A 14,990-nucleotide genomic window follows, 5' to 3' on the forward strand; every position below is an offset into this window, starting at 1 on the left:
AAAGACATTACTGGAGTACAGGTAATAAAAGTACAAACAAGACTATAAAGAAGATGATTCCAAATGTGTTGCCCAATTTGTAGTAAAATGCACATACATGCATGGAAGGATAGAAACATTACAATAAAGTTATAGTGCATTTCAGTTTCCTGCAAGAAAGCAAGATTAAAGAAAAAGAAAATTATATAGCTTTTGGCTTACAAACATCTCTATAAATATGGTACCTATTTGGAGTTTTTTTATTAATTTATTTAACTTGTCTTTGCCTTTAGAGTGAATATGACTGAATGCAACCAGAGAATGTAATATTGTTTTACGTTGCATGGCAATGTCAGGGATTTTTTTTTCTATGGCTGAAATTTATTTTGCCATAGTAAAAGTCCATTTTATTTACTGTATTAAGTAAGTAAGTCCTGGACAGATACCTTAATGTGCTTGTCTGTGATGGTATGCCTATGACTAAATAACAGGTAAGAAAATTTGTTTGTGGGACGTTTTGTCATTCTTATATATATTAATACCTTACTTTTGATTAGGAGTATATATAATCTGAATGGCAATTACAATATACTCGAAAAAATTAAGACTGAACATACCAAGTCAATATATTTTTAGAAAATACTGAACAAACAAAATAGTTTTACATGATATCCAAAAGAAAGTATGGCGAATTATAGAAACCTGTATTGTTACACCAGAGATTATTTAAGTAAAATTCATTAACGGAATGAATAAAAAACTAAAACAAGAACATTGTTTATATGGAATCCCAGACCAAAATATTACTAAAATATTGCCATTTTTATAAAACAGGAAAGCCAAAATAAGTAGTAAAGTATAAAACAGAATTCTTCATTTACACCTATGTGACTTTTTTGATTTTCTGTTGAACTTTCCTCTCTCAAATCACAGACTGTTTTGTAATTTTCTGCTGAAAAATACTTCAAAATTTAAATAAGTTTTTGTAACATTAATGAAAGACTGAGTATTGCAGTATAATATGTGTAACATGCTTAAATAAGGTAATTTTTCTATGCTAGTGAACCTCTGAACACTCAGTTTTGGTTTAAATACTAGTTCCAATTTTTCATTTTAGTTTATAAAACATACAAGCTGCAACTTGTTAAAGAGATGAGTTATGGACAAGCATAACTGAGTTATGGAGTAATTCCCTGCCCCATTTCCTGAATTTTCTGGCGTTCTTTGGCTACATCCTGGCAGTGTGTAAACCATACAGATTAATACAACTAAAGTCAGTGGAAAATCAGAGGCATCACAAAATCACAAAATCCAGAACATTCACACTGGACTAAAACCATGCACAGAAGTTGCCCAGTTTTAGTTGTAGATTAATACCTTGACCCTGACTCTTCAGAGTGGCAGAAGTGACATATATCTTATGTCCTAGACACAGTGAGTTCAAATTGTCACCATATTTTATGAAATTGAAAAGAACTTAGTTTCTAAACAAAAGAATAAGTCTATTATTTTCTGAGTGAACCAGCAGGTTTTGTTACGCAACTGTTGATTCCCTCTTGAAAACTCTCCCATAACATACATCCATTCTGTTAACTTTCCTTTTCTGACTCATAGTAATCGTATTCTACTATAGAGGTAAGAGTCAAGTTCATATGCACAAACGTATGAACTTTTACTTCATTGCAGTAGGAATAGTAGAATGTTTTTCCCAGTAACTTCTCAAACCTCAAACTTGGAGAGAAGTGAAATGCTGACCCAAAAACCACAGAAAACCTGGCCAAGGTAATCTATAATATTGTAGCAGTGCAAGTTTATCTTTTTCTCATTTGTGAAATTTTTAGTTTAGGAGCATATTTGTTCCCCAATTACATCTGGACAATTCTGTAAAGACAATGGACCACACTCTTTTCAATCCTTGATAAATTTGGGGAGAAAAATAAAAAGATTGTAATGTGGACAACAAACCCATAATCCCATTGTGATTTCTAGATCACTGCAACAGATGTTAATTTGGGATTTAATCTAATTGATCCATCAGAAACTATTGTTACTGCAAAATGTCACCATTCAAGAGAATGTGTGAGCACTGAGGTCATTCTGAATTTTAGCTCTGTCTTAGGTGTCAGTTACCACAGGCCACCTGTAGTACTTTTGGCTACCGTACCAAAGTTCAGCCTTCAGCTCATCTGGCAAAGGGGCTTGAGGTAACCATATTTACAGAGTAAGTCTTAGATTGTCTACAACTCACACCATAGTCTCCCAATGACACTCCAGCACAAACGAACTCAGCTTCAGCAACCATCCTAGACTTCCTCTGTCCACCATGACAGGCTCTTTTAGCATAAGCAAATTGTTTTATTTAATGCACAAACTATGATCTTCCACCATTCTTTGTAAGAGAAGCCACTCTCCTTGGTACCGTCTATCTCTCCAGCAGTACACTGCCTTCAGCTGCCACTATCACCAACACAGATCGAGTTGGAGTCCCTGAACAGGTGATTTACCTCATCATCCTTCATGATAGGACCATGTTTTTGAAAGTGTCAGGCCACATATTTCTTCAGCCCCAGCTGAAGGAAGATTGCTCACTTACTTGTTTGGATCATGACATACTGAATCTCAGTCACAGTCCTGCCCTCTCTCCTCGCTTTCAGAAGAGGTTGCTCTGGAGAACGGAGACTTACACACTTGGTAAGTCGGACATAATAGGAGAGTTGTTCCATTAAATGCTCTCTGGTATTGAAATGCAAAGCTTTCTGCATGCCTGCATCTGTAGCCAACAGGTCAGACAACTCCCTCTAGAAATGGTCACTCTAACTTCTACCATCAAGTAACAAATCATTTTGGGGTGGGAACTCCATTGCCACAGGAACTGTAATAGCAGTGTGCAATGTCATCAGCCTGCCTGATGAGTATCAGAAACACAGTCAATACCACTCACATTGCTTGACAAAACATCTTCAGTTGAGACGTTAAAGAAGATATTCATATTCCATCTTGCTGCCTGCTCTAAAGGGATATAAAAAGACTAGCCTCTTTGTAGTAACGCAGAGCCTGGTGGATCATCATGGACACTAAGATAGGATACAATGACTGTGTGCACCACACCCAGGTCTTCAGCATTTGTGCCTTCTTCAGGCATAGAGGATCCTACTGCTGGTAGGATACCTGTATTGTTGGTAAGCCAGAATACCCTACATTGTCATTAGTCTACAGTGCTTATACAAACAATACAAAGCCTTCATCTCTTGCAGGCTGACTAGAGAATTATGTTCAGACATTTCATCCCAAGATGATTCATTTTATACAAGTATCTGGATACTCTGTGTCCTCAATATGGCTGGCTGCAGACTTGAAAACCTCTGCAACGCCAGCAAAGAGCCCTTTTACCAAGATTAAGGGAATTATGGCATTCAGGACTAACTTTATTCAGTCTAAAACTGCTGCAGTCCTATACTGACCTGTTGCAAATGGGCTGTCTCCTTCAATTTAAATATCTGACCCCAGTCACCTGCAAACATTTTTATATAGGCTTCCATCTGATGTTAGACTTTATCCGCTTTCTTTCCTCCCTTTCTGCCTTCAGTCTCTGGCTGAAGTCATTTGTGGTGCTACATAAATCACAAGCACTTGAGAAAAACTTACCCTACAGCAATCCTTCAATGGCCTTCAAAAATGTCCCTTTGACATGAACAGTGACCATTTAGGGCTCATGGTGTCCTTGAGCTATGCTTCTCTCCCAATTCCCTCCCATCCCATGAAGATGCCCTTTATGCTGCCTATGCAATCTCCCTCCTTAAAGATACCAACTAGCTAAAAGATACCAACTGAACAAAAAATGTTCTTTCAGGAAAACTGCTAAATATGGCTAAATTTGTTTTGCAAGAAAAACAAGCAAACAAGCTCTCAGATGTATTACGTGCCAGTACAGATAGGTGAGAACAGCTAGTTGGGCTAATAGAGACCAAAGTAAGTCAGAAAGCCAAGATACAAACTTAAAGTGATTCTTGAATACAGAGAACAAAAATGCTGTTTCTAGAACAGTAAATTAGTAACTTAGATTCATGACTCCTGAAAGAAAGGACATACGAACGTTTTAGTGACCAGAAGGCAGATAAGGTCTTTTGCATCTGTGTGGAAATTAGTTGGATTTTTTACTTTGTTTTTCTGATTCCTCAGACAACATCAATCTCAGTCAGATGTCACAAAACCACCACATGTTGCTGTTTTTTGGACAGCTAATTCTTACAAATTCCTTCCAGATGTTTATTTACTCCTGCTTTTCTCTCAAATCCAGATAGCCTCTCTCTTTGTTCACCAGTATAGTGTCAGAAGAACCATCCTAAAAATGTGAGGATACTTTGCAGCCCACTCCCTGAAAAGCTCCAAAGACAGTGCAGCATATGGTCATAAGAAAGTAAAGAGCTGTGCAACACCAGTAGGTCTGATTTACTGAAACTCTTCTGAAGAACCAGAAGAAATACAAACCTATAGCATGCGGATCACACACCTATCGTCTGTGTAAAAGCAGTCACCAAGCTGGCTAGGCCAAAGTTAGAGCACAGGTATCTAGCAGATGACCATCAATTAATTCTCCCATTAACTGGGGACTGACAATTAGTTTCTAAGGCTGGTACCAAAAAGGCCAATCTTTACAAAGGACTTCAAGGAAAAAAAAGGCCAGAAAGCATGCAAACCTCTATTTCCAAATACATAAAGAATCTGGAATAAGTGTAGGCCTTCAAAAGACTTCACATTACACTCACTGATGATTTCAAATGCACAAGACTGTGGGGATGGGAATCATCTGTCTAAATTCACTCATCTATAGCCATCCTACATTCCTGTTAACTCAGATCAAGTCAATAATGAAGTTGAAAACGTGATCCATCTCACTCTAAATTAGATGCTTACAATATCAGATGAATCACATCCTAAAAGTGCCTATTTTTTTCCTCTGATCATAAAGGTAGCCTTGAATGCCCAGCTCAGCTACAAACACCTACTCTGTTTACATTTAGAGCTAGGTGAGATGAATCCCAATCTAGTTATTGCCTTTTATGTCTTGGCACTAGAACAAGCATACAGCCCCCTCCCTGCCTTTGGCCACTTCATCTGAGGAAAATAAAGCCCATACATTTTTAAAAAGAACATGCAGAAATTAGCAGGAAATGAGGATTGAATGGGGAAAAAAAAAGGGTCTAGGATTAAATTAAAAAAAAAACCCTACACAAACAGCAGTACTGTTTTTTAATTTAATGTTGATACTTGTAAATCCTGACTGCAGATCTGGAGAAGTGACATATGCTGCCCATAATACAGATGTATTACTGACCTTGTGTGACAGTGTCAGACCTGCCTAAGCAATTTTGATTTTGCCTAGCACTCAGCTCACAAAGAGAATAAAAGCTTTAATGATATTACAGCTATTTTATTTTTATGGATCCAACTCATTTGGGAAACCAGTGGAAGTGAGTCTGTGGAGAAAATTTAATGAGGTTGAACTAGGAAGGACCTGTACCTGTATAGACTACTGGAGAGCTAGCACACTGCTGAAGTTTCATAAGCACTGAGCAGACAGAAAAGACAGAGTGACTCGAAACCAGCCAAAAAAGATTTTGCAAGAGAAACAAAATTGTACCAATAGTTAATGAAAAACTAAGAGAAAAATGTTCTCTGGAGAAACAAACTTAAAAACTGAGCTTAGTGAGAGCATAAGAAAAACAAATATAGATGAAGATATGGCTGAAGCAGAGGCATGCTTCTGAAATAACTGTGCGTATTGTAAGCTGTGATTAAATTAAGCCTAGATCCAATGTGGAACACTTAAAACCAATGAAGAAGGCTGTTCTCACTTCTTAAAACTCTTGGTAGCTTTCAGACACAATCATGTTCTAATTCTTTAGGGAAGCCAACAATTTGATTATCTACTTCATGATTATAAAGTTCTAAGTCAGACTGAGACACCTGTGGCAATTTATAATTATTTTAGAGGTACAGTAGTTACAGTGTCAAAACCATGGCACATTTATTTAATTACCTGCTTTTACAATAGAATACAATCCTGCAGAAAGAGGAGGTTCAAACATCAGCTATTTTGCATTCTTTTCCTCAGCCCTTAATTTCTGACATACCATCTTTTCTTCCTCAATTTTGTTGAATTCTACTTTTTTTCTTTTTTTTTTTTCCTTTATTTCTATCTTTCATCTAATCAGCCCTGAAGCTCTTCGGAAACAGGTGACCCTCATAATATTAATTAAAACTCCATTACAGAAAAATTCATCAGAGTTGGTGTTAATGGTCAAAAATCAACTGGCTGTTATGAATTTTATATGTCTCTTGTGATGAGGAATGATTGTTTGTACAGTATTTTAAGGAGAGAACTATGCAAGTGCTTCAGAGTTGCCAATTATAATAATAATTTGAGACTTCACCATTTGCCAATATTTTCTACCCAGTAAATTTATCATAAAAAGATTTCATTTTCATGATCAGCATTGGATAGGTTGTCAAAAAAATATATATCTTAAATACAAAATGCAGTTTTCCTGTATTTTTATATCCTTTTTTTTTTCAGTAATCACATTCTTTACTGAAATAAAAAAAAATATTGGCTAATATTGGAAGATTGGAGCAATGGATGTGCATGAACAGTAGAGAAGAGAGTAATATGAAGAGATTACTTGCCAAGGCTGACAGGTTAGCCAAACATGTGCCTAGAAACACTAGCAGGTGGCACATGATTATGTCTCATACATTTGGTATTTTCTGAAAAAAAACCAGTCTACTACTTAGCCAAACTACAGCAAAACTTATTTTTCATCTTGATCTTTCAGTTCAGTTGAATAAGCTCCTTCATATTACCCCACCATATACTTTCATAAGGGAAAAGATTTATTGTTAGACACTCTACTAAAAGGTTAGCTAAATTATCTGCAAAGTTGGTCAGTCCTGAAAACACAGTCGCAAAATTATTTTATATATGAAAATATTTTATATGCACTTATATGTGAATACTTTGTATTTAATAGCTAGGATATAATCTCTGATGCAAGTCTTTCAAATGTGATATTATAAAGAAAAAACAGTTAACTCTTATCCACACATTGTGGAAATAATAATATAATGTGCAATATATTTCCTACACAGATTAGATATTTTTGCTCCTGCTATTAGATTTTAATATTTGCCTCTATTCCACATCTAGGGCCAGATTTCAAGATTATAGATAAATTTCTTTGATAATTTTGCACACAAAATAATTTCTAAGTTTCTTACATATCTGATGAAATTCATAACTTCTATGTTAATCATCTAAGTATCCAATTATAGTTATGAAGTTCTACCCAGCAGTAACTCTTCCTTGGAAAATGGAAGCAGAATCAAGAAACAGAGAGTTAGTTTCTCAGAATTTGCAGTTCTCTGTGCAGTTTGTTGCTCAGGGATATCCATAACACCAGAGATTTTAGATTTTTTCTAAAATCAGAACTTTTGAGCAGCATTATAATGTGTAAAATAAGTAAACAAACAACTGGTACTTCAGTGGGTACACTGTAACACTATTGTTTCTTGTCTTACAAAATTTAAAATTACTTTTTGTGTAGTTTCTTTTTAAATGAGTTAGTATTAAAAGACCCATTTTATTCCTTAGGCTAATATGTTCATATCTCTTTTGAGGTTCTGCATTTTAGAACAGAACAGCATAACTTCTCTGCTAATCCCAAAATACAATCAATTTCTTAATCCATGCATAGTTTGTGAAGCTGATTTGAGGTTTTATAATGAGTACTAGTGTAATTTTAATAATTTGGAACATTTCCAATACTGTTGTAACTTAAGAAAGCTATACTTTTCCATTATGCAGCTAAAAAATACTGCATCTGTCATCTGTTTCATACAAACTTTGAGAAAAATCTACAAGCCACATCAATGTCTTTGCAAGTGCCATAAATTTATAATTGGTTCATATAAAAGTGTTGCTGTATACACCACCTGTTAAACCACAGGACAGTGGAGACCGCTACACAATTTTCATTTGCACAAGAAAGTAATAATTTATTTTGAAAGGCTGGATGTTTTCTATTGCAAAATTTCATGTGGAAGACATCTATTTTTCCGATAACTAAACCTTAGACCTCAGACATGAGAAGTCTCATCTTAGAGATAAACTGTGACTGACTTTATATTAATGCATAGTAGGCAAGTGTGCAACCAGTTGTTGACTGCCTCCTCTTTCCCCTCCAAGCAGAGAAATGTCACACTGCAAACCTAGCATGTAGATTACAGAAGACTCCACACACAGATGCAACTGCCATTTAAGATTTGGTCCTCAAATGTTCTGAAACAGGCTTCCTGTTTCTCTAATAGTTTGAATCTTCCTTGTCCACATCCCTACCTTTCATGCATACATGGATTTCCTGCACCCTCTTTTGCCCCAAGCCCCTCAATTCCAATCTCCAGATGTCTCCCTGTCTTTTCCTGGGGAATAAAACTATCCCATACCGTTTATCAACAGTATCTACATGGACCTCTCATTTTAGATCCTGCATCTTAGCTGCCGGCAGAGCATTCCTGCACCTTTTCAACTGTCTATTTGACTTTCTGCATTTCTAACCTGTACCTTTCTTCCCCAAGAATGCTAGTGCCGTCCGTGTACAAAGATCTCAGCTGCAGATCCACTATTTATTCCTGCAAGCCAACACACAGCTGCATTTCCCTAACTGATAAATTTGAGCTTCCTGACATGAGGAAATAAACTCTGCCTGCAGTGCAGCAGCCACACTACATCCTCCTGGCTCATCTCTGCTCACACTGCAAATGGGAAGCAGAAGTTATGGACAGTAAATCTTACCCAGCCAATACTCACTGCAACACATGCACTGTAAGAACTAGACCCATAGCTTTGATCTCTTTCAGACTAATCCAGACTAATTTCCTTGACCGAGTTGCCTAGAAATAAACGAGGACTTTTAGAAGAAGTTGGAGAGAAAGAAAAGGGAAGAGGCAAGGACCAGAAGGAATATTGCTGAACATTCCTGCCTCCCTGGTCTGTTTACCATCTTTATGTAATATACGCCCAATACAGAGGGGCCTCCTTCCAGCTACAGAACTGTTGAGTGCAACAGTCTTCCAAAGGTCCTGCCAAAATGTAGCTGTGGAGCAGACCTGAATACACCCAGTGTATCCTGCAGTTCTTTCAACCTTTTCCTTGTCCAGTCAATGAGATTTCACTGAGTCATGTGACAGATGTCCTCCCTTCCCAGGCATCCACTGCAATGCAGCACCAGCACATACCGGCACCTGGGAGCTGGTGTTCAAGGCCACACTCGGGGAACATCCTCCCTAGCTCCTGTGCAGCGCCCACAGCCTTTCTCCAGCTCCTGGACCTGGCACAAGATGCAAACAGCTGGGGAGAGACAGCAGGTTTGTCCACCTATGACTCCAAAGTAGAAAAGAAACACAACACTGTTCTGGGAATGAGGTTGTTTGAAATGGAATAATTCAAAACAGATATGAAATTAGTGGATATTTTACATGACGTGTGAGACTTGACTGGTTTCACTAGTGTACCCCTGAAATACAGCCAAAAGTAGAATGACTTTCCAGGTAAGAAACTGAAGGAAGAATTGTGTAACAGACATGGTCCTGCAGAAGTCTATCCAGAGCTCACCCTGGCATAGGTTTACATATAAATCACACGCTTACAGGGAACCAAAACCAAGCAGAACAAGGGCTTAAGGGATTAAAGACTTATTCTGGAGATTGGAGTTATTCCTGGCTCAGTCACCAGCCCCAATTCACCTCTCAACATCTCAATTTTATCTTAAAACCAGTAATATTCAGTGCTCAGCAGCAGGCAGCACAAGCATTGTGCCCAGCTATCACAGCTTTTTTTCTCTTTTTTTTTTTTCAGTGAACAGCCTCAGCTTTGCCGCAAAGAAGATTCTGCATTTCTACCTGATGTTTCCAATTTCTAGTAAAAGGATCATTGTAAAATGTGACCCCTTCACCCTATTCCTAAAATTTTTCACATGTAAAATGTAGTCCTCCCTCTAGAAATCTAATACTTCAGAAGCACTACTTTAATAAATAATGCGAAACCTGAAGCAGGCTCTCCTGAGTGTATCTCACTGTTACAAACATTAACAGAGTGCTTCATTCCAATTTTATCTACTGTACCCCAAAAGATGCCTAACACAATGCCATCACCAGGCTCACTGATCTATCTTTGCTGCCTGTTGTTAAGTCGATGGGGAGACATGGCAAGAGCACACATGCTCTATCTTCAGTTTCACAGCCCTGGGAAGCTTGAAGGTAGGACAAGGAGCCAGACCACAGAAGCAGCTGCTTCCCAGTGGAGCAATTCCAACATGGCTGCTCTTTCCCAGAAAGGAGGGGGAATGAAGAAGGGCAAAAAGTCAGAAGGGAATTTCCCTTGCACTGGAATTTTCTCTCCATGAAGAGGTATACAAATACATAGTCTATAGGCACAATTCACAGGATCTGGCAAGTTTGCTTTACACAGCAAGCAACCATCTTTTTAAGTTTCAATGACAATCTAACATTGGTATAAAAACTAGATATCTTTCAGGTTTTATATAAGTTTTGTGTTTGCAAACTGATCTTTCAATTTTCGATTCAGAGTCTGGCTGAACTGTGATTCACATTTACACTAGCAGGAATTCAAAAATGGTTGCACCTACAAATTACTATATTTTCTAACTTGGTATATGAAACAACTATTTTTTAAGGCATTTAGTTAAATTTTTAAGATGTGCAAAGAATGTATACAACCTTTGAAGACACACAAGCCCCCTGAAATTTGTGTTTCTATATAAATAAGCTTGTAGATACTTAACTATTGCAGTCATAAGTTTATTTTCTCTTATGTTGCCTGTGTCATGAACATTTGCCTACATGAACAACAATAATGCCAAAAAATCTCCTAAGTCTGGCCAGAAGTGCAGTATTTATACTTGAATTAAAATGAATTCCATGTGCAAGCTAAAGTAGCACTCCATCAATAAAAATTTCAACCACTGTCTGTGGTATGGCACTGAGGCATCCCTTTTCAGCTTTATCTGACGCTAGGGATTTCTTACTTTACGTAGCTAAGAATCAACAGAGAACTATTTCAAGTACATCTTCAAGTACTTTATTTAATTTATATCTAATGTAAAGAACTATTCAAAGACTAGGGTGTGCATGAATACACAAACAAGCATACATTTGAGTTTTCATAACAGAACTTCTTCATATGATGTATTATAAACACTGCTTAACGGGTACTTGCAATTTTATCACAAACGCTCTCCTTTCTTTTTCTATTTCTAAGCCATTAAGAAATTTTGCTCGTTGACAGCTGGAACAAAATATACTCATTTCTGAAACAGAGGAGCATGAAAAACATGTTTTCCTATTTGCCATGCTCACTCTTCATTCAGAATGGTTTCATGCAAGTGTAGATATGTTTCAGTATTCAATCAAGTCCAATACTAAAATCTAAACATGACTATATGAAGGATCTAAAAAGGAAAGAGAGATTGAGAATTACGTAACCAAGAGAGAAGAGCCTTGTCAGTAAAGAGGGTGGCCCATAGATGGGCCAATGAAAAGATTTATGGCAGTTCGTCAAGAGTAATGAATTTAAACTATCCTCTCCAGGAGGACCTTGGGTCTTTACTAAAAAGTATCATGGTTATTTCTCTAAGCTCTCAGAAAAGTACAAAGAGGTGGTTCATAAGACATACAAAAGCAAGTTATTAGTAGGTTGAAAGATTTGAAAACAACACCTTGAACTGTAATTACATGCACATAGAAACAACTGTATCATGCAAAATGTATATATAGTGTGTTTAGCATTAGCAGATAGCTGAGCAAGTTACAAGCTGAATGTTACACCAGATTACAAAAGGTTATTTTAGCATAGCCAAAATGACAAGAATATAGAGGTCCAACTTAGAAAATATAAGGCAAAGAGAATTGTAGAGAGACTTGTATTATCCATGCTTTCTGTGTGTCTTTGGCTACAACCACTAGCACGGGTCCCACATATACGAACGGAGAACAAGCAGTGTGCGTGCACTGAAAACTCTTCAAAATACTAAGAAGATACTCTTCTACAATGGTTAAAGGACTGAAAGGAGCCAAAGCTTTGTTTATTCCTCACAAGTATTTCTGCTGTACCAAATGCCAGCACCATTATTTTATCAGTCGGATGTGTATACTCTGTAGCTGTACTCAAAAACCCAAATAAACTAGCACTTTTATTAGTAACTTAAAGTACAAAAGTTCCAGTACAAACTTGTAAAGGAATTTCTCCTGAGGGAAAAACATCATTAGTTTTCCAGAATAGTAGAGGGTTGTTGGGTTTTTTACATGTTTCAGACATACACCAAATTCTAAACATCTATATTCATAGGTTCCAAAAGATTTTCAACAAGTCTGTGTAAAAAAACTTTTTTTGTTGTTTTAGAGGATGCCTGTTTACTATATTTTTTTGTCCACTAACAGCATCTATCCAGACACAAGACCACGTTAGAATTACTTCACTCATGCATTAATCATAGCTGATGAAAGACTTTAGGCAAGAATTCAGTTTTAATAAAAACTCTTGAAAGTTACTATCCACATAAAGAAATAACTTGGAAAGTTTCACCCAAAAAGCAAAACAGAATCCCAATAATTAATAAAGAAATTATACCATCTTAAGTTTTAAATAACACTGAACAGATGGTTTAATCTAAGGGTCTATATAAGCCAAAAATAGCAGATAAAGAAAATGCCGGAGAAAAGGGTGTGTGATAGGAAAGTCCACACTTCCAGGATTTTAACATACTACATAGCAAGGTTATTCTAAAATATATGGAAGGTAGAAAGGATGAAGAGCTGATCTGGTGTCCTCAGATGTAGAATATAAAGAGCAGCTTTTTCTTAAATAAAATTTATCAATCCTTATTTACCTTTAAATATTTTGCAAGTTTCTGAATTCCCCAGTATTCTGATGGCAAATCAGTGTTTCCTTCCTGATGACATACAGGCTGTTCTTCATCTTCCTCACCCTCTGAGGAACTTTCACTAACATCTTCAAACCTGCCTGATGTTTTACTAAAAATAAACAAACAGAATCATCCATTTTAAACAGCTATAAACTAATATGAACAAACAAACAAGCACATTTTAAACAGGTATGACAACACTGCGTAATAACAGAATTAGAAAAATATAATTGACGTTGTCAAATACTAAGTATGGTGATAATTACTGTAGATATGGAAAATTAAAATAAAAAAATTGGAAAGAAGAAAAGTAAGTAACCCATACCATTTTGATGCTGGTCGTATTTTAACAGATTCAGAAGAAATGCCACTGGCTTTCTTTTTGATTTTCAGAGACACAGTACTACTTCTCCCTTCTTCTTCTTCAGCATCCTTTTTTGCAGCCTTGTCACTAAAATACTTGTTTTTTAATTAAAAAAACTTATTATATACATACATAGAACCAAAAAGCTATAGTTGGACACATATTACGTCAGTACCTATGAGCTTATGAGCCTACACAATAAACTCAATTAAACAGAAAGCATGCTGTTTCTTAAGTGACTAATTTTGCTTTAATACAACAGTGGACTATTAGAAAAAATATATTATGCTGACCTGTGATACAAGAACAAAGAATAAGTATATGCAGACAGACCACAGGTCCATTTATCCTAGGATACCATCTCCAACCATGACCAACAGCATCTATTTACGTAACAGTAGAAGAAAAATGTAGTAGAAGAACATGGAAATTATTTTTTCCAGAATGTTCTTCTGCAAACTGTAATTCAGGGAACTCCTGATCATCCTTGCACTAAGAGTTTTGGATGGATTTTTCTTCCATGAATGTGTCTAGTTGCTTTTTGAACTCACATAAACAAATGGCCTCTACCATCCCGTGGCAAAAAATTTTAGAGCTTAGCTATGTGTTGTATGAAGAAGTTTCTCCCTTTGTTCTGAACTGGTCTTGCACATTTTCATTTTATGTCCTTTATTCTTGTATTAGAACAGACAGTGACTATCTGTTCCTTATTTACCATCTCCAGTCATGATTTTTTGTATTTTTCATATTGTCCCGCAGTTATCTTTTTTCCAGGCAGAAGAGTTCTACTCTGCCTAGTTCTTCCGCACACTGAGCTGTTCCATAGCTTTGATCATGCTGAATATAATCTATCTTGCTTTTCTCATATTCCAAGAAGACTCCTAGGTCTCCATGGGCACAATCTCTGGTGCTTTTTTGTCCCTAATTTACAATGTTGTGAAAACAAAATGTCCTTTCAGGCCTGGGCTGGTCATAATATCACAGTCACAACAATAAAAGATATTACTACCCAATTTCACTGCATCTAGACTGTAACAATGGCTATGGAAAAAAATAAGCTCTTGTCTCTGGAAAACGACATTTTTTTAACTGATGACTATAGGTCACATCCAAAATCTCTTAAAATGTTTCTTGCAACATGTCAAATTGGCAGACTTGAGACGATACCGACTTTTTTTTTGTAGCATGGCCTTCAAAGCCTTTCCTTCAGATATTCTTCTTCATTAACACAAAATCAGGAAACAAAGCCAACAATATTCAATATGTGTATACCCTATTTTTGGGTGTCCAAACTTTGAGATAGTCTCATTAGTGAACACTGTTGCTAAGCAGAGCTAGAAAAGTGGCTCATATAACATGAAATTAAAAATTGGTAGTATAAGTAAAAGTCACCCTGATTTTCCATCCTGGATCTCTTTTGCCTCCCTCAGAAAGTGTGGTTTAGACTACACTGTCTACTTTGTCTTGCTTTAAAGGGCATTTTGCACCAAAACATGATAATATCACAGTACTGCAGATGGTTGCAAGATATTTCTCTGCCTTGCTGTGGAAATGACATAACATCATCAAAGTTGTTGCATGACAGAAGAAAACAGAAATCTCTTTGTTAGTTTGTAGTGTCTTCTTAGAAATTAGCACGTATAAAATTT

The 14,990-nt window shown here is 36.5% G+C and overlaps 1 protein-coding gene across 1 annotated transcript in view; it reads right to left on the reverse strand.

Annotated features, from left to right (window-relative positions):
- ODAD2 (outer dynein arm docking complex subunit 2) overlaps positions 1–14,990 on the reverse strand; it is a gene marked incomplete at both ends in the record, with an annotated part of 90,269 nt that overhangs the window by 66,649 nt on the left and 8,630 nt on the right. The window contains 2 exons of the mRNA XM_082015154.1: positions 12,942–13,086; positions 13,303–13,428. Coding sequence (XP_081871280.1) covers positions 12,942–13,086; positions 13,303–13,428 — 271 coding nt within the window. The remainder of the gene's footprint in view (positions 1–12,941; positions 13,087–13,302; positions 13,429–14,990) is intronic.

The sequence above is a fragment of the Phaethon aethereus genome (genome assembly GCF_964289735.1).
Source record: "Phaethon aethereus genome assembly, chromosome: 2".
NCBI lineage: Eukaryota > Metazoa > Chordata > Aves > Phaethontiformes > Phaethontidae > Phaethon > Phaethon aethereus.